The 22,027-nt window shown below is 32.3% G+C and overlaps 2 protein-coding genes across 2 annotated transcripts; one reads left to right on the top strand and one right to left on the bottom strand.

Annotated features, from left to right (window-relative positions):
• Window positions 1-22: 22 nt before the first annotated feature.
• LOC107170228 (ankyrin repeat domain-containing protein 16-like) lies at window positions 23-11,795 on the bottom strand. Its single transcript, XM_089224360.1, has 4 exons — window positions 11,748-11,795; window positions 3,879-4,127; window positions 2,915-3,363; window positions 23-1,801 (listed from the first exon to the last, which is right to left on the bottom strand). Exons 2-4 carry the CDS (start codon window positions 4,094-4,096, stop codon window positions 1,116-1,118), a joined length of 1,353 nt encoding a protein of 450 aa, XP_089080486.1. The 5' UTR covers window positions 4,097-4,127; window positions 11,748-11,795; the 3' UTR covers window positions 23-1,115.
• On the top strand, window positions 7,645-20,500 carry LOC149057383 (uncharacterized). The gene is made up of 2 exons (XM_089223392.1): window positions 7,645-8,338; window positions 20,194-20,500. The coding sequence occupies exons 1-2, from the start codon at window positions 7,962-7,964 to the stop codon at window positions 20,498-20,500; spliced, it is 684 nt and encodes a 227-aa protein (XP_089079518.1). The 5' UTR covers window positions 7,645-7,961.
• The last annotated feature ends 1,527 nt before the right edge of the window (window positions 20,501-22,027 follow it).

The following is a 22,027-nucleotide window of genomic DNA, read 5'->3' as shown; positions in this document are numbered from 1 at the left end:
ATAACCGAGGTTTAAACTATGATTGTAAAACGGGTCCTTAGTGAAAAAGACACCGTAGACAGGTACGGCGCGTTATGATTACCGTATTTCTGATGAAATTTACGTCTACGATACTGAAGATGACGTTCTGTTCATTGTTTTTACAGCTTTGATTTTTTTCAATCACCTACTTTATTAATTGTTTTTATGTTTTTCACTATCTTAATTTCTTCAATGACTTACCTACTTTATTAATTGTTTTTATGTTTTTCACTATATCTTATTAATGTTCTTAAGATAAACCAACCAGTTTTTTTTTTTTATTGCTACCTATCGATATATCCCCACCAACCACCCAAACTTAAACTGTAACGACTTTATTAAAGATGTGTTGTTTTATTTTACGCACCTTACGTGTGCCTTTAGTCCTGATGTAATTCAACTCCGGTCTAACTAATATTCCAAGTTTTATAACAACAAAGTTTTCATCGATTTTTTTTTTTTAATTTTCATAATTATTTAATTTAAGAGCCGTATGCTTAATGTTTACGATATAAAATGTCATAAATTTATCCATGTATTACATTTTCAACGTTAAAAAAAATTAAAATCTAACCTCTTAACTTGTAAACGACTTATGTATAACGATTAATAATATAGCTACAATATTATGATAATGTAATGTAATAGTATGTTAATAGTTAAGTATCTACCTGTTATACCTATGTGCTAATCATAATAATAAAAAAAAAACAAAACAAAACAAAAATGTGACTTATCCGTAACTACCCACCCCCCAATCATACGTTTTACAATATTATAATACACTCATTACGCAATATGTTTCCAGTTGACGGTTTCTGAATATTCGCATACCGTTAACGAATAACGTCGAGCGCCGTATACGCATTATAATAATAAAATATATATACATATGTATCAACTCGAGAAAAGGCCCCCCCGAGGTTCAATTATAAAACGGCATATCGCACATTACAGTATATAATGCAATGCACTTACGCTTATACATGCATAAAATATGTATACTATATACATATATATATATATAAACACTCGAGCGATATGTAGTCACAAAATATCGTCGTATAATAATATAAAAAGTGCACCGAACCGTTTTAAACTTCACTATCCGAAAACGGATTGAAAAGTCGATTCGAGTAGCTCCGATGTGCGTCTGCGTCGTTGGGACCGCACAGTATCATTTTGGCAGCTCGGGCGTCGCCCATGGACATGGCGTAGTCGAGCGCCGTGGCGTCGTCGTGGCGGACGGCCGTGCTGCACCGGTTCGACGACAGTAAGGTCGCCATCATGCTGTACCGGCGATGTCGCACGGCTACATGAAGAGGTGTCCCGTACGCCTCGGTGGACATGTTGGGCGACACTCCGCACGCTAACAGGAATTTGACTGTGTGCAAGTCGTGCCGGACCACTGCCTTGGTCATCCGGATAGCGGATACCAGCTGCGCGGTGACCGTAAAGTGGCGGCCCCACGTGTACACGGCCACGTCCAGTGGCCGGCGGCCAGTCATCGCGTCCCGGGCGTCAACGCACGCGCCCGCGTCCAACAGCCGGTCCACCAGCGTTGGCCAGTTGCCCCGGGCGGCCGCGTGCAGTGCAGTCTCTCCGTTCCCACAGCGAGCGTTCACGTCCACGCCGAACGCTAGCAGCGTGTCCACCACAGTCTGGCGACCCAGCAAAGCGGCCACCACGAGTGGCGGTCTGGGCCGGCCGCCGGTGTGCAGCGCGTCTAGCACGTCGGGTTCTGCGTACGCCAGAAGGCACTTCAACATGTCCACGTTCCCTGCAAGACAGAATGGTTATTGATTACAAATGCATAATCGTGCGCAGACTTTGCTCGCAGGATATGTGGTTGATTAAATGTTCTACCCGAAAAATGACACCCTAAGCAAATTAACACACTATTGCTTGAAAACTATTCACGATAACCATTTTTATCAGCTTCTATATTACCTAGAAAATGTTGAACAGTTACGATGACGAAATTAAAAAAAAAACATATCAATTACGTATCATTAACGAATTAATTGAATATTGAAAAAGATACCTATCCAATAGAAACTTAACTATGAAAAAGGATCAAGGCCCGAAACCCCTTCTGAAAATGTTTGCTGATCAAAGCATAGTGAAATACATATACATTATGGTCAAGTCAATAATATTGAAACAAATTAAACTTAATACTTATTAATTTTTGATTTCGTCTCTTTGACGTTGTCAACGACTGAAATTAACCACACTAAATATTTTTCTTTGAAACTTAATTTTTTGTATTATAATATAACCGATTGTACATGCTTATGCTTAGTTTATTTTGTGAGAGCTGGGAATGTATTAATTTATCAAAATGCATATCATATGCAGGTAAACTAAATTAACTGCAGTTTTTTTTAGAAATAAATAGTTTACTTTAAATTGTCACTCAGAAGTTTCTTTTCTATTTGCATGTTCATGTAGTTATAGGTACTTTGAAAACCGATGAACAAAATATATGTAAAATGACAAAGACAAACGTTCACTGTTTAGTAAATTATAATATTTCAAAATTATTAAATTTATATTTGTATAATTTATCACAAGATCATGATATGTAAACAAAATGATTAAATTACTAAAAAATATTTTAGTTTAGCGATGTAATTATTGCGATTTGCTTTACACTATTACTTAGGTACTAATTTATATATATTTAAATACTACTAACTTGCGTTATGCAATTACAGTTGTACATAATATATCAAGGACTAATGATTATAATATGACATATTATTATGATTACTTTTTGCAATATGGGTCGAGTGTATGTATTACAATACGATGTTACGTATAGAAAGATAAATAATATGAAAATCGCATTCAAAAACTGTCTTTGGTTATAACATCAAAAACCACTTACCAGCCTGACAGGCCGAATGGATGATCGTCCAGTTCAAGTCGTCGTTTTTCAGATCCACGACGACGGAGCCGTGTTCGAGCATGAGCTGCGTTAGTAACAAGTTGTTCCGTGCGACCACCATGAGCAGGGGCGCCAGTGACGAACCGGGCACACGGTTCACGCTAGCACCCGCCAAAACCATCAGCCTGACCATCGAGTCGTTTTGCTGCCAAAACAGGGCGGTCATCAACGGTGTGCGGAACTTGTTGTCGAGGAGGTCCACGCGGGCGCCGGCCTGCAACAAAGCCACCGCCCCCGCCTCATTGCCACGTCTGGCAGCCAAGTGTAGTGCCGTTTCCTGGTTGCACGTCTGAAAATCGATCAGTTCCCGGCCGCAGGTCTTCATCAACATCGTCTGCAGTATCCGGACGGGAAATTGGTAGAAAACGGCAAAATGAAGACACGTCCAACTGCGAATCGCACACAAACACATAGACATTTCTGAGTTAAATGTACAACAAACAGATAGGTCATATCTTATATGCTATAATATTAGCGCAAATATGGTGGGGTGGGCAGTGGCGTAGTGTATCATAAAATAAATTGTTGTTACTCAAATTATTTGAGGTGATATACTCATCAGAATATTGTTATACCGAAATAAAAAACGTACTATTTTTCTTCCATCAATAACCATATATTATATAGGCGTTGCCATGAGCATCACTTGAGCCCTATACTACACGCCACTGATGGTGAGGTGAAAGGAGTGTTTGCGGACCGGTCCCCTAAATTTCTGACATGCCTCAATATAAAAATGTGTAAGCGGTACTAAGCGAATATGATTTTTTAAAAATATTTCAGCGGGGGAGGGGGGGGGTTATCCTTCCAAAAAAATTAAAAAATAAATTGAATACACTGTATTATAACAAATAAACATTTAATCCAATACACGTGATATTTTCTTTCGAACGATAACAATTACCCGTTGAGGTCGTGTACCATGGGATCGGCGCCCTTCTCTAGCAAGAACTGTGTGGCCCTCACGTTCTTGCTCTTCGCGACCAGTAGAAGTGCCGTGAACCCCGTCGACATGTCCTTGTAATCTATGTGCGCTCCACGGTTGAGCAGCTTGTTCATCAGTATAATATTGTCTCGTGTCGCGGCTTTGTAAAACGCTTTGTTCACCACAATTTTCGGCATGTTACAGTTCAGCAGTGCGTCTAAACATCGTCTACAAAAAAAAAAAAAAAAACATATAATTATTAATAATATTAACTTATATTGTATTATATTGCACGCATAAAAAGCACATATCGCAAACATCGAACCGTTCGATTCGCGTTGTTATTACACACGGTGTACACGTTGTTTTTTTTTTTCAAAGGTAGGACTGGACAAGTCAACGGAAATAATTGACTCAAGTTAAGGTTTTAAGCTAAGTGTTAAATATCGTTGAGTTATAGAAGTTAATAGTTTATAAATAATAGATTTAAACTGCTATAAACTTAAAGTTAATATGGAATAAATATAAACTTAGTTTAATTTAAGTAACAATAAATTTACCTATAATCTACTTTTTCAATTAGTACCAACGTGGATCACATAAAAAGTATATGCCTAACCACCTAATATTAGTTTATCAAGAAACATGATAGAAATATTAAAGTATAATTAGATTATTAATATTTAAAACTTGGTAAACTGCAGTAATTAATGTGTAAAACCACCATTCAAATCAATAAATTTCTACAACATGATAAATTATTTTTATGTAATAGACTGAAAAAATCGTATTGTTATTTTCGAGTTTATTTCAATAGTTGATTCAACTAGTTAAGTTTAAAGTTAATTTGAAAATTAATTTACTAGTAAGGTCTAAAAATTGTTAAAACTGTAATTTTATAATATAACTCAAACTTTTAAACTATAGCCATCATATATGTCCACCTTTGATTTTTTAAATATATATCAACTAGCTATATTAGAATAAAATAACTATCCTTATTCCTTATAATAATATGTAATATCCTGTAATAAATATTAAAAATATATAATCTCAATTTCAACAGATGATCACTATTATACAGGAAATATAAATCTCAAAATTAATATAATTATACAATTTATTGGGACATTCCCTATAAAATTCAACTCTATCCTATTGTCTTCTATTATAATTTATAAGTAAACACACTGTAATAAAGATTTTAGTATATCTATTATCTACCCTTCTGTTTCAGATTATCCAGTGAACTCCATTATTGAGATATATAAATATATAATGCGTATTGATACACATTTTATTAAATCATAAAATTGATAAACATGGTATATGAATTATTATAAATATTATGAGACATTAATGTTTATATTTATTTTATATTTTTTGGAAACATAGTTATATAATAAATACGCAATGTGTTCAGCAAACATTAAAATATCAACCTACTGTATACTAAAAGTAAAATAAATTTCTTTAATGGCAATATAATAAAAAAACCACTAAATTGACTCAAATATCAAGTTTTTTTCAGTTGAATCTTCATTAAAGGTTATTGAAATTATTACAAGTAAGTAATTTACAGTTGATTAAAACAAATATTAATTATTTAATTTCAATTTTTAAATTTATAGTGTCACAGTGACACAATGTGATGATATGATCACAATAATTTTAAACCGATTTTATACACTGTGCATTGAATTGTACATTGAAAAATTAAAATGTATTCATTTTCATTATACATATTACATAGTTGAAAAATGAAAATGGGTTGAGACGGCTGAGCGCACTTTCAAGTTTCAAAATATTTGGTGTATATTCCTATTTTAAATAATATGTATTTTTCAAGGTGCTTCTTTGAAGTCTGGACTTGGTGAATCTAGTAATGCTCATAACACTAGTACAAATTCTGGCAAAATGATTGATACAAGTTCACAACTTGACTATTTTAATGAATGTAATGCAACTTGCGATCCATCTAATTTTAAGATACATGAAGTTGATGGAGGTAAATATTAAATTTTTTCTGTTTATACTGTAAAGATATTAATATTGAGTATTTTCTGATATTTTAATTGTGTTATTACTAAACTTTTTTTTTTTTTAATTGTTTAAGAAGTATAAAAATGCACAATATTATAAAAAGTAGTCAAATTGTATTTTGTTAAATTATTTAATTTTAGAAGTATTCAAAAATAATGCTATGCATTTTTCAAGGTGCTTCTTGAAGTCTGAACTTGGCGAATCTAGTAGTATAGGTACTACCTACTTAGGTAATACGTTGAAAATCCGATTCTCAACGGATAGCCTTTATTTTAAGGATAGGACATTATATAAATAATTTATATTGCTTTATTAGTAATTTTTATTTCTATTAGTTGAGAACTTGTTGCCTGTTGGTAGTATAAATAGGTAATTTAAAATCGAAGTATTTTGAAATCTTTTTAATGTCCCATGTCCTATGTAGTGACAAAAAGTTTTAAGTCTATAAGACAAATTAAAAACTAAAAAATTCGTTTTTTTTCGCTTAAACATTCAATTTATATAAAAAAAATTAATATTCGAGATTTTCAGTTTGTTGTAAAAGCAACTTATGAAAAACCTATTATTAAATTGTCTAGATTTTGAATATGATCAACATAATATTATAAGGGGATAAAAATTCTAAATAGAAAATGTTAAATGTCTATAAATTGCATTGTATATAAAACATGATAATTTAAGCACATAATAATGGAATGTTTTAGTTAATATATTTTGTAACAGTAACAAAATTTTAAAAATTGTTTGAGGATAAATCGTAAAAATTTAACAATTGAATATTATGCAATTTCGTCAAAACTTGAACTCAAATCGCTCAAAAAAATATTTATATTGCTTTACAGAAGTTATTGATTTACTAGACCGCGGCATAAGTTATTTCCCAAACTAATTTTTCTTCAAGTAAAGATTTCGATTTTTTTCTTCGACACTTATGTAATAATATAAATATTGTTGTTAGCGTTATCAATGTTCTTCGTTTTTTGTTATTTCGACCGTACTATAGAAGATTTTTTATATCCTTTTTCCAGTGTAACTTTTGAGTTATTTATGATCGTATACTGATAATAGATCTTAATTAATTAGTACACTATAGTACATATTTTAATAATAATTGTTTTTCGTACAGTAACTACCAAATTAGAAATTTTAATAAAATTTCTTTTTATGTGACAACTAAATGTATAATACGAATTCAGATGAATATAAATCTACGTCCACTAACATAAATTGTAATATATTAAAGTTCTACAGAAGATGTATTAATTTAAAAAAAGAAGTGATACCTAATGAGCAGTTGGCAGCCATCATCCCAGGTGACTTATGTTACATAATTTTGTACTTTGAATGTAGACATGTAGTTATTAAATTGTTAGGTAAGTTATTCTACTTAATTGTTCCCAATTTGAGCGCTGAATTTATTATTATTTTAAACACCAGCTGATGCTGATAATAACCGGTCGGTGTCGTTAGGTTTAAAATTATATAATATACACTTACATTCCACATGTACAGCGGAACGACTTAACTACCTGCACGTGTTTGTGTTCTATAATTTTACACTTCTAACGTTGTTTATAAATTGTAAGATGAGCTTTTCTCCTAAATCGTTTTTAACTTTAGAACTGATAGTTATTGTTTTAATGCCATTTTACGCTGATAACAGTGGCGATCAAATCATCTTTCATTTTATGTAGGACGAGGCTTATTTATAATTCGCAATTTGATCATCACAAACATAATGATGGATTAAAGATTCATTTATTAATTAAAAACAGGAATCAAAACTAAAAAGTTAATCAATAGGTAACAAAAAAAAAAAAAAAAACATATTTGCATGTTAGCCTGATATATACTATTCACTTGAAAATTGAGTTGTATTTACAACTCCACAATGAACAGCAATTGTGGCCAAGCTATTGTTACGACTATTGAAAAACATAATAATTACACCAATTAAAAACACGATATTATTATTAATTATTATTAATACAATTATAGATATTAAAGTTTTAAATCAATATGTTTAATTTCACTATGAAAGAAATGAAATGCGCGTGCTGTACTATTATCGGAAGAGGACTTTGGCTTCGGATCTGCGGGGCGCCTTCGAGATGGGAAACTATATGCTGCGGTGAAGCGTTATTCAATCACGCGCAACCGGCGGCTGACCCACTGTCCCATCGGCCGAACGGCGGATTACCCTGTGCACGTGGCCGCGCAGTTTGGCCACCGGCACATCGTCCGACTTCTGTTGAACCGCGGCGCCGATCCCAACGCCCGGAACAAGCACATGAAGACACCAGGTGCTTACTACTCATCGGCCACGGCGCCGACGCGGCCGCTACCGACAGTGCCGACAACACGCCCTTGGACTTGGCCACATTGATGAATGACAAGTATGTTGTATCTCGTATGTACCTGTTTTAATATATTCCCACAATATTGCAGAGGTGTATCATTATAGAACAATAATTTTGATTGACGGGGGAAAAGCCTAGAAATATAAATATAAATGTGAACACAATATGTATTCTCTACTACAACTAATGACATATGTAAATGACCCTTGCACGCGAAAAGATCGTCCGATAAACAATATAAAATTTAAAAAAGATTAACCAAGGTTTCCTCCAAGTGTATACTGGAATGTCCACGAGGCAACGTTGGATGATGAACATAGAACTAATAATACAATTGAGCGATGGTATAATAGGTTCTCGAATGTAGTATAGGTCGTAACCATCCATCTATTTGGACTCTAATAAAACAAAAAAAGCGATAAGTCGTGGATGTCGCTCTGCTGTACAGTATGTTACACAAGTGGATTACTTTAATGGATGGAATTAAATTTGAATCCAATGATATTATGTCATTGTATATCATTGTAAACGATTCTGAGCGGAAACGGTTTATCTGTCTAGGATATATTATATAGATTATTAAACATTTTTAAATCTTAGATTTAAAAAGAAAAATTTTTATGAATTTTCTAGCTTAAAATAATTTGCGAATTTTCGTGATTTTTACGTATGTTGTCAAAATTAAAATTTGAATGCTTGTAAAAAAAAATTGTGACTACATTTCTTTTATTTTTCAACTGCTATTGTAAAAATACGTTAGGAGCCTTGTATTAAATTTTCAAATCTTAGATAGGTACAAAAGGAAAATTTTTTATGAATTTCTAGCATAAAATAATTTACGAATTTACTTGATTTTTACGTATTTAGTCAAAATTTGAACTTTAAATACTTATAAAAAAAAATCGTGTCTATGTATTTTTAATATTTTTCAACTGCTATTGTTACAATGTGTTAGAAGCCCTTGTATTAAATTTTCAAGCTTTTCTACCCAACAAATACATTTTATCGATATTTATAGAAAAAAAAACTAAAAAAGTTGAAAAATTAAAATGTCAATAAACAGCTCAAAACAAATCTAAATATTTTCAAAATTGTATCAAATATAGAAAATGCCTATATAAACATTGAGTGAAAATTTCAAGTATCTTCGGTCATTTGTTTTAGAGTTACACCAAAATAAGAAAATCGCTAAATGTAAAATCCAGTGAAAATCCAATGTTGTAAAAATTTAAATTTCAAATGCTCATAAAATTTAATTTGAATTTCCGGTGGACATTTTTTTTGTGATAAAGATTGACAAAATTGTAAGGAATCTTGTATTAAATTTTCTAATCTTAGATTTAAAAAGTAAATTTTTTATGAATTTCTAGCTTAAAATAATTTGTGAATTTTTGTGATTTTTACGTATTTTGAATGCTTATAAAAAAAAAAATTGTGACTATGAATTTATTTTATTTTTCAATTGCTATTTTAACAATATGTCAAGAACCTTGTATTAAATTTTCAAGCTTTTCTACCCAACAAATAAATTTTTATCGATATTAATTTAAAAAAAACTAATAATTATTGAAAATTGCAAATACCTATGAATAGTTCAACTTCAGTCGAACATTTTTTAAAATTGCATGGTGGATAGAATATACTTATATAAACATTCGGTGAAAATTTCATGTATATCTATGGTCTTTTGTTTTAATGTTACATCAAAAACCAAAATCTAATTGTGCATAAAATTTCCCGTTTTTCCCTTAATTTTTAGTTTGTTTATCCCGATTATTTAGAAAAATATTAAGAATTTTTTACTTTTGACCCTCCCCCCCCCCCCCAAAGTACCAACTAGATTCACTTTTTGATCGAACGAGGTACTGAAGTCAAATATCAAAGCACTTTTACTGCCCCAAAACGTAATGACTGACACAAAAAATAAAAATAAAAACACACATCATGGTAAAATCAATGCATTCATCGCTCCGCTCTGAATCTAAAATAAGATTAGAAGGTTCTATAGATGATACCAAAGGCATTACATTTTAGGAACTATACAACCATTAATTAAAAGATAGATTTAAACTTAAGAGATCTTTAAATTTTAATAAACAAAATATTCAGAAAAATTCCCTACCTACTAGGTACAACGATAAATCGTTGAATTCAAATTGTATACATATATTATAATTCAATAATTGAATATGAATTCGAAGGAATACTCGACACCTACTATACAGCAAATCAACTTCCCCGGTTTTTTGTACAAGTCAATTATGAAATCAAATGACAATTATCAAATACTAATTAATTGATTGAGTATCGTTGATATTTCTTTCAAATTTAATACGATACTTATGAAGATCACAACATCATATGATAAGAAAACAGTAATTTATTGTAAGATGTATTTTAATGAGACGGACATTTGAAATTTTATAGCCAATATTTTCAAAGGAATCGAAATAGGCTGGCGTTTAATATTTAAATGTGCAGAACTATTTATCAATTATTTTAAAAATAGTTAAATAAATACTCAAAAACAAAAGTCTAAAAAAATAATAATGATCCCGTATTTGTTAAGATAATGTGTAGTCTGTTCACATATTAATATGTAGACGTAGAGAATTACGATCTTGTCCCAAACTTAACGGTCGTCTTAATTATCAATTCGACCTACATCCGGTCATATTTAATTCAATAATAATAGAAACGCGTGTATGTGCAGACGGAAAAAAAATAAAAATCTGTCTAATTGGAACGTATAGAATTGCTTAAAAGAAGAGTGTGACAAATTCGGACACTGCGAGTCTCGTCGTCCTTTCCAAATGTTTTTATCAGAGGGGTCATTTAATTGTTCCTAAAAGCAGTTCATTGATGTTTATTAGGATTCATTATGACGGGATTTTTAACATCAGAAAAGAATTTTAATTTGAACATTTTAACGTCAAGCAGCAGTCGTTCGCGACGATAATTAGTAATTACCATCGGAATGTTATCAATAATAATTATCATCGACTACTTTCGTTGCGTTACGTTTATTAAAATAAAATATTGTTCCATATACTCACCTATCTGTATAAAAATAAAATTTGTATACGAATAATTCTAAAATAATGTTTTCGACAAATCTTTGAGCAAACAAACGACCAACTTATTGCGTATGCGGCCTCAACAAGTCAACACTGAACTTGTTCGCAGGCACTTATTATAATATTTTTATTATGATTGGGATTTTAATTATTTGAATATTGTACTTGTATTGCATTGCGAACGATTGAAATTATTATTGAAGTGTATACACGTGTCGCGTTTTATTAATAGCCAATTAAACACCTGTTTCGACGGTGTTTGGTTAACGAAGAAGGCCTGTCTTTAGTAATTACTGTTGACTAATGATGAATGCAAACGACATAAAAAAAACTTATTAAACAATAATAATATTAATTGTAATACTCACATTTATTTTGTCTCAACCGCGACCTTGTTCCGCCAACGGGGTTTTGACGACTAAAATGACCAAGCTTATTGAAAACTAACACTGTAAAATCCGATTACAAGGTAACGTAAATAGATAAAAGAAGTTCCTAATAATAACCGTACGCGTTACGTACAGAGTGATATTGTTTTTACCGCGAACCGTGAAAATAATAATAATATTTTATCCAGACATCCACTGTCGTTATCGTTACGAGGTATTTCATAATAATATCATGTAGTATTAACACAATGTACAATTTTAGGGGCTTATTGTTGTACGATTGTTGATTTTTTTCACACATAAAAGGAGAATAATATTTTTAAATGAGATATTATCCGGTTCACGATTGGGAAAAATGTCACCCTGTATATTATGCAAACGCGTGTTGTATTGATCCGACAACCAAACAGGACAGGTATTTTGTACCGTTTGATATAATATTTTATTATTATCGTACCTTATCGATCTAAACGAGATAATATTTCATTTTGCTTAGCGATTATAATGTTTTACTATAATGCAACTATGTGAGGTGCAATAACCACATCTCCTCCTCCGACAACCGTTCGTGGAATTAAAATAAATACACGTATTATTAATATTATTGTAGGTACTTACCAGTTACCAACAAAAGTTTTACTCGTTAGTCGTACATTTTGATTATTATTTACTTACATCTCACTGCTTACCTATTATTATACTGATATATAATTTAAACGAATAATAATGTTATCGCTTAAGTTACGAAGGAATCCGTATTATACTATATTATTCTGTTGGTATAATTTAATAGAATATATTATATAATACAAATTTAAAACATCAAATTTCAGATAAGCTTTGCACATTCAAAATTAAAAACTCTTTCGAGTATTCGGCTGACGGCTATAGATAATTAAAGTTTAAACCATGTAAGGATTTTAATATTGTCAGTTGTATTTAATAACCAATACTATAGTAATATATGGGTCACCAGTTCACCACTCACCACTCAGAAGGTACTCACCACTTAACGTAGTTATACATTTAAAGTGGCTTTTACATAATAATTTTAAGTTCATGACAGGTATCTCGGATAAACTATATCGTACTATTATGTTATATGAAATATAAATACAATTTTCGATAATGACCGAATTTGTTGTCAGTCGATATTCGATAAGAATTAAAATTATAACATGCTTACAGGCACTAAGAAAATTATACATTCAATAAAGCCATAACGGGAAGATAAACAGACAGATTTTAGTGTTCTACTTAAAACCATAAAGAGAGATAATTGTATTGAGACATTACACTACGATCGTACACCCAAACAAAATTCAGTCATTATGTACAAAGGAAATGTTCCTCCTATGATGATTTAAGTAAATAGCCGTAAATCGGAGACCAATTAATAATCGAACAGTGTCGTTTATTTAACCTTATGGGAAGGAGGACGCTACACATACGTTTCCGTCTCACACATTCATGACATGGCAAATTTTAGTGTAGGTACCGTAAGTTTTTGAAACAGAGTGAATTGTCTTTTATTAATCTTTTACGCAAGGACATTATTTGTACTTAAGAATCAGCTATTTTTTCGTTATTTTAATTTTCGAGCAATATGTGGGTATGCAAAATATCACAAATTATAAAAGTTCATATCTCGCTTGAAAATTAAAATATCGAATAAAAGCCAACGCTTGATCACAGATAATATTCTTATCTAAAAGTTTGATCATATGATATATTTATATGTCATATCATTACGGTACACTATTGAAACCAGTGAACGAAAATTTGTCATGTCGTTGGTTTGTTAAGACGGTAGCGACAAACGCATGGGTAGGTATAGTTTAGTATAGTAGGTATTATAGTATTATATATAGCATAATATGTATATATATATATATATATATATTATATAGCATCCTCTTAAGAAAAGCAGGGTAACTACTTATCAGTAGTCGGTACAACATAATCACTGATCCGTTTTCCGTATTCCGTTTATATTAAACTCTCTGTAGTATATACTTACTACTTAATTATTATATACAGTGTCCCGCGAGAATTTACCCATTGCGATATCTCCCGAAATAATGGAGATATCGCGAAATTATGGTTTTGTAAAAAGATTTACAGGGATAAGAACTACAATCATTTCATATTTTAATGTTTTGGTAAAAAGTTTAAAAAAATATTTTTTTATTTAATTATTTCCAAAAAAATTGACTATAACTATTCTGTAGAGTTTATTTTTCTGAAAATATTGACGTTTCAAAATGTTATTTTTGTTAATTTCCTGATTTTTAATTTTTTTTAGTGTCGAGAAAAATTGTGAATTATTATTTAACAAATTATTAATACTATCAAACATGTGACACGCCGCGGCGCGTATTCTAGTACGGCCAGCTGAGCACTTCCAATGTCCCTAGTTATGATCATATTTTATTTCTTAAAAACTAAAAAAAATATTAAAAATCAGGAAATTAATGAAAATAAAATTTTGAACCGTCAATATTTTCAGAAAAATAAACTACAAAAACCAGCCTCAGTATGCGATACTTGCAATGAGACACTAACATTAGAACATAATATCATCATAAATTGCACCAAATAAACGGAAGCCCGCAAGATCCTCAAAAACTCCACTTCACTCCATCAAGCACTCAATGAAGACAATACGGACGCAATCAATGTATTCTTTCATAGTATAAACATAAGTCATAAATTGTAAACACATGTAAATACTTGTAATAATTATAATGTTCACGTATTTATATTAATTAAATGCAGGCTAGAGACCTTTGATGTCGAAGCCTTAATAAATTTATAAAAAAAAAAACTCTACAAAATGGCTATAGTCATTTTTTTATGGAAATAATTAAATAAAAAATATATTTTTTAATTTATTTTAATGTCATGGTAAAAAAGTTAAAAAAATTAGTAACTGTAGTTTTTATCCCTTATTTGAGTCTTATTACAAAACCAGAATTTTGATATGTCCATTATTTCGTGAGATATCACAATGTGTAAATCTTCGCGGAACACTGTAGGTCAACTTCCGACTGAATATAATATCTGTAAATAAATCGATGTCATGTGCACATTGGTTGAGCTCAAATTGTAGTCTCGATTTATACTTAAAATATATGCAGTATGCGACTATGTGAGACACATTCATATCGAACATTCAACATATTAATCTGTAGGTTTATGTATTTTATGTCTTTTTTTGGTATACAATACGAGTGTACGACTATTGACTGGAAATTATAGAGTAGACTAGACTTGTTAACATTTTTTATCCTGAATACATCACCTATAATACCTGTAGATTTGTGTATAATAATAATTTATAATACGCGATTTCGATAAAACTAAAATATTGCTTATAAAGTTAACAATGTATTCGTAGAATATAGAATATACATCGATGAATATTAGGTATATCGTGTAATGATGAAATCATGAAAATAAGCACGACTGAAACGACAACGGACTTACAGAACAAAATTTAATTCCCACTCCGCGCCTCGCCGTCCACGCATACGAACAGCGCATATTATGTTATTAAAATATAATAATATGATGGTCACCGACCACCCCTTGCACCTTCATCGTCACACCACTAAATTCGTTAATATTCCCCTCTGTGCCTCAATATACGTGAATAAAAACAAGAAACATAACAATAGATAATGAAATGCCCCGTCGGAAGCCAATATTATAATACAAATGTTTTGCGTAGCGGAAAGTTGACTTTTGCAGATTTCAAGTACATTAGTTATACAGGGAATAACAAACGAAATAATACCGTATACATACATACATACATACATTCATATAATATAGTATATAGTATGTATAATATTGTATATATATATACCATATGATCGTAACGATACACATACACGATATGTATAAACATATATATATATATAAGCGCTGGTTGCGTTTCTCCCTTCCGGTTTAACCAACCGGCGGATTATTGTGCACACATCAGTTCCAGTCCCTCCGGGCTCGTGTTCGCTGTTGCCAAAATAAATTGATAACCTACACAACGGCGGCGATGAGCCGGAGGCTGCTCCAATACATATATTAATCCATCGACCAGCCAATGGCAATAATAGAAGAACTGTTCTGGATTAATGATTCTTCTAATCGGACGAATATTATACACACGTGTAGGTATTATAATATCATATAAATTTGGTTGGTTTGGATAGCGTACTATAATATAATTTATAATAATTATTGTAAATCACAATAATATAATTAATAATTTGGCGATGAATTGCCTATACACATAATAGCTACCAATTGACAATAATTATTCGTTTTGTTTTCTCTTTGCTGTCGTGGCACACGTAAATCGTGATTTCTAAATCTAGATTTGATAAGAACATTCGGCGCCACTCAGCGCTGGGTTATAGACCGCTGTGCAACCATAGATCCATATCCATCATGATATTAAAACTGTTCATATAGCGTTAGTGGAAATTATTTTTGTATTTTTGTTGTTACACAACAACAAGACCTGACATTTAAATGCCATAGATAAAGATCAAATTAAAAAAAAAAATTAAAAATGCTCTTGAGTAGTTGAGCACTAACAATTCTGAATAGAGCAACTATATTTTTGATAATTTCATTATACCTAAATAACATATATATATATATAATATACATTTTAATGGATAATAAAAAATTGTACAGGCAGAATTTTTCGTTTTATAGACTTCTTTAATCTGGAAAAACATTTACAAAAACCTGCCGATATTTATTTCCACTAAAAAGACGAAAGTAATATAGCGATGAATTCAAGACATTTTTTTTTTTTTGTTTTGCGGAAAAACAATATTAATACATCGAAACCGTCGCGGTCGTATGTATTAATGTATTATGTTATTACGACGACTGTTGTTCGTCTTGGAACAGTTTTCACACGCCCTTTTACGAGCCCATTAAATGTTCGTTAAACGGTCATCAATAATACGCGGTCGACCGAGCGCGTATTACAATATTATATGTTATTTCTTAATCGCGCGACAGACGTTCAGCGCGAATTTACTGATCAGATGTCCTTCGCCTCTGCCCGACAATATACCGAGACGCATAATATTATGATATATAGCATGCCAGTGTGATAATATAATAATAATATCATGCATGCCCATATATTATAACATATACGAAGAGTAAATACGGTAATACGAATTTAGGTCATTCCGCCCCGTGTAATAAACGTCACTACACTTCAAACTATATTATGATGTGCCTATAATACATGCCCGATGTTCCACAGTGACGACTATAATATTAAGACGGTAATAATAATAATAATAATAATGGGAGTAGTAATATAACACACGGCACATGTTATATTTAGTCAAAGACGACTGTAGTTCACCGATATATTATATTTTATTTCATATCGACTGGAAGCGGAGAGACAGTTCAATTAAAAGAAATGAAAAATATACGCGTGTACAATTGTGTTGTTACACTTAACGTCTTCCGGTAACACGTTCTGTATACCTTATATTATTGTATTACATTATCATATATACGAATTTTTTATTAATTTCCCGCGTCCGGTCCATCTGTGAGTCGACCAACAATATATATATATATCCGTATATAATACTAGATGGAGACGTAGACGTCCATCGACGCGGAGGTAAATTAACATGCGTAAAACGCACGTAAGTATAGGTACCTAAAATGTTGTTACCAGCTACTTATTATACGAGAACATGAACAACGATAATATCAAGTAATTAGTTTTTTTTTTAGTTTACACACAAAACGCGTTTGTAATACGGTTGTTGAACACAGTATTATTGTACTATACTTGTTATATTAATAGCATTGAGTAAAAATGTAAAACACTACCCAATTTGATCATCGATTGGAAATCTGTATCATAAAAGAAAAATATTTATCGAAATATTTGAAACTAAATAATATATTAGATAAACTATTTAAGTATGGTTAACCGTGTACATCATATTTAAATGAATATAGCTAGTTATATGCATTACCGCATTAATAGAATTTAAACAGCACCGAAGGAGGCCGAAATGTCCAATGTCCATGTCAGTATGCCACCCCACTTATTATAATATACGACGACGGTTCAACAATAATCATCCAAAACGTGACAATATATTAGGTATAAAGGTTATCTCCTATTTGTTGGAAACCCATATGTAGATGTCTGCTTGGACAAATTAGCATTAATAATCACTGAATAATTAGATTTCGAATTAATTAACATGTTGTATATTTTATATAAATTATAAGTAAGTACTTCGATTTACTTTCGCGTGACACATTGTGTGCAAATATAGGTCAGTGTGCTGACGCTTTATTATTATATACATCATAATAATATTACACACACAATCAATCGTGTAGCCTACCTAATAGTGATTCTTGGGTGTGTGAATATATGACTTGAGTGGTAAGCTAAAGCATAATAGATAAAATAAAATAAGAAATAAAAATACTGTATACAATACAGCGTAAATATTTAATAATAAAAAACGGAAAATAATATTTTGTGTAGGCGTAAGGTTGAACGAGATTTCACTTCCAATCTATCGTCTGAAGCACACCGGACTTCGCTTTACGTGTAGATATTATATTATACAGACATGATTATTATGTTCATACAAAACGTACTTTCTACTGCAGGCTTTTGCTGAGCGAGGGTGTCAAGCGATCAAAGTTTATATATACATAGCTTCTTCATCGACGAGCGGTGGTGACGTCGCCGTTGTCATCCGACTGAATTATAGGAAGCGGCGATCTGCAGGGACAGGGTGGACGTGTTGTGGAATCGGGGAAAAAATAAAATATAAACGTTTTTTTCCCCGCTCCATCAATATATACATTATAAGTGTCGGACAACGTTTCGTATTATATATATATATATATATATATATATATATATATACATGTAGGTATATTGTGCAATGAATAATATTGTAAGCGTTTATATATATATAATGCATGTATGGTATATAATATTGAATTTTAGAAAATCTTTTCGGCTCCCGTGATGGTATATATAATCATACCATGGTGAGGAAAGAGTCCGATGGAAATTGCAAAAGCCGAATATATACCTACGTGTCTTCTCATACAAGGGTGCATTATAATATCTTTATATTCAATATTGTGTGTGAATATAAAAGGGCCGACTACGGCGCTGGGCCGACAGATTGGCGGTCGGACGAACAGACGGACGCGACGATTTTTTCGAGGGCCGCTTATTCTTTACGCGCCCGGTAATATTGTAATGTGCCAGAATCAATTTCGGGACAACGAGCGCTGCATGTATAATGTATATACATACCCTAACCTATATATTGTTATATTATATTGTTGTATACGGTGAATGGCGATGTCCTTAGTAAGAAAATCACACAAAGGGTCATTTCGTACTATATATTATATTATTAAACACAAATCGGGTATTGCTCGAGACACGTACGCGCGACGTCTCTTCGTAAACACGTTCATTTTTAATCACCCCTTTTCGTCGGCTTACAATATTTTTCCACGAAATCAAACGACTATATTTACCGTGTCGTGACCATAGACATATTATATAAATATAATATGAACTTCACGCCCCTACCCCACTTACACTGCTAAATAGGTAGCCAATAGTCGTTAGAAAGGGTTGCATACGAATCGAGAGTTCCAATATAAAAACCTTTTAAAACGAATGAGCCCCAGGTAATTTTTGGGTGGTTTCATATTAAATGAGTCTCTACTGAAGTACTGACTTAGCACTGTTTGTAACAAACTATTCTATAGGAATGGTCAAAAAATATGTTAGTTATGAAAGTTTTATTTTTGTTAAAATGTTATGTTAGTTTTTAAAATTGTATGTATTATTATTACAGTGTTATTATCAAATAATTTTAAAAACTAACATAACACTTTAACTAAAATAAAACTTTCATAAATAACATATTTTATCACTAAATGTTTATTTTGTAATTTTCTAAACTAAATTTAAAATTTTCAATCTTTTTAATTTTTTTTTTTTATAAATAACAAAATAAAATTTTATTCGTTTGGTAAAAAGTTTTAAAATTTAATACATGGTTCCTAATATATTTTCACAACGCTAGTTAAAAATTATTAAAAATATATAGCCGCAATCTTTTTTCACAATCAGTCAAAGTTCGAATTTTGACAAAATAGTAAAAATTACAAAAATTTGCAATTTATTTTGAATTAAAACGTCATACAGTTTCTAGGTAATAATAAGAAGCAGATGAAAATGAATATTTCTGAAGCATTAGTGTGTTAATTTATTTAGGGTGTCATTTATATTTTTGGATAGAACATTTAACCAGCCACATTTCCTGCGAGCAAAGTCTGCGCACGCGCGGATATGATTTTTAACTGTTTTTTGCAGGGGACGGGATGTGGACATTTTGAAGTGCCCGCTAGCGTATACGCAGAACCTGAAGTGCCTGAAGTACACCGGCGGCCGGCTCAGACCGACACTCGTGGTGGTCGCTTTGCTGGGTCGCCAGACTGTGGTGGACACGCTGCTAGCGTTCGGCGCGGACGTGAACGCTGACTGTGGAAACGGCGAGACGGCTGCACTGCACGCGGCCGCCCGGTGCATCTGGCCCACGCCTGTGGACCGGCTGTTGGACGCGGGTGCGTGCGTTGACGCGCCCGGGACGCGACGACTGGCCGCCGGCCACTGGACGTGACCGTGTACACGTGGGGCCGCCACTTTACCGCGACATCGCCGGTACAGCATGATGGCGACCTTACTGTCGTCGAACCGGTGCAGCACGGCCGTCCGCCACGACGACGCCACGGCGCTCGACTACGCCATGTCCATGGGCGACGCCCGAGCTGCCAAAATGATAATGCGCGGTCCCAGTGACGCCGACGATCCAGACATGGCGTCGGTTCCTAAAAGAATTCCCAAGTGAAACAAACACCGCAGACAGCTACGGCACGTTATGATGACTGTGTTTCTGTTGAAATTTACGTCTACGACAATGAGCACGTTCTGTATTTATTGTTTTTACTGCTTTCATTTTTTTCAATCACTTACCTACTGTGTTAATTGTTTTTATGTTTTTCACTATCTTAATAATGTTCTTAAGATAAACCAACCATCTTTTTTTTTTATTGCTATCGATATATCCCCACCCAACCACCCAAACTTAAACTGCAACGACTTAATTAAAGATGTGTTGTTTTATTTTACGCACCTTATGTGTGCCTTTAGTCCTGATGCAACACAACTCCGGTCTAACTAATATTCCACGTTGTATGACAACAAAGTTTTCGTCGTGTTTTCTATTATTTTTCATAAATATTTCTTTCAAGAGACGTATGCTTAATGTTGACGATATAAAATCTAATGAATTTATCAATGTATAGAACTGAGCATGAATTATTACGGTAATGGCCACATAATATAACATTCTATCGTAGGGTCCAGATTGTACCGCCGTCTAGCTACCGAGTAAATATCGATTAGCCGCGCCCTAAAATTTGGGTTGGCAGGAAACACTCAGTCATAACAATCGTTTTTGGACATTAGTATATTTTTTATACGTTACATAATAAAATAAATTAGATATTTTGCTATCCAAGATAATGACACAATACAGTACATTATATACATAATATAACAAGAAAACCCGTTTGCGCACATTTATCCTTTTTGCGACTCGTTTGCGTACAAAATATGTATAACTCGATTGCGCACACGAATTTTTAATACCTGTGATAAATGGCCCCTAAACGTAGGACTAGTTTGCGTGCATAAAGTATAGCAAAAGTCTACCAAAACCCTTAACAAAAATAATGTTTAAGATTGTTTTCAGACATTTTTTCCTTCTCACTTTTACAGGCTTAAGACTGTCTGTTTACAACTGGCGTGATTAAAAACGTCTTTTTTTTTCTTGTGAAGTCAATTTAAATTAAATTTGTCATGTTTTTTCAATGTCATGTCTGTATTTACTATTTTATTAATTTGAATGTAATGCTTCTTTAGAACCGCACACCAATCAATTACATACGTGTTTTTTATCGAAATTTGCTCACACGTAACAATACAAGACGTCTAATTTAATAGCTGTGCGCAAACGAGTCGTCATTTCTCAGGTCAAAATTAGTATTAACCGGGTTTTCACGTTATTGATGTACGCGAACGAGTTTTCAGTTTACGGGTAAAAAATTGTGTACTGTGCGCAAACGAGTATCACCGGAACGAACAA

This window comes from Diuraphis noxia, unplaced genomic scaffold, assembly GCF_037042655.1.
Source record: "Diuraphis noxia isolate RWA-SAM2 unplaced genomic scaffold, SU_Dnox_SAM2 contig0003, whole genome shotgun sequence".
NCBI lineage: Eukaryota > Metazoa > Arthropoda > Insecta > Hemiptera > Aphididae > Diuraphis > Diuraphis noxia.
Note: the sequence above shows the minus strand (reverse complement) of the source record. Positions and strands in the feature narration are given on the sequence as shown.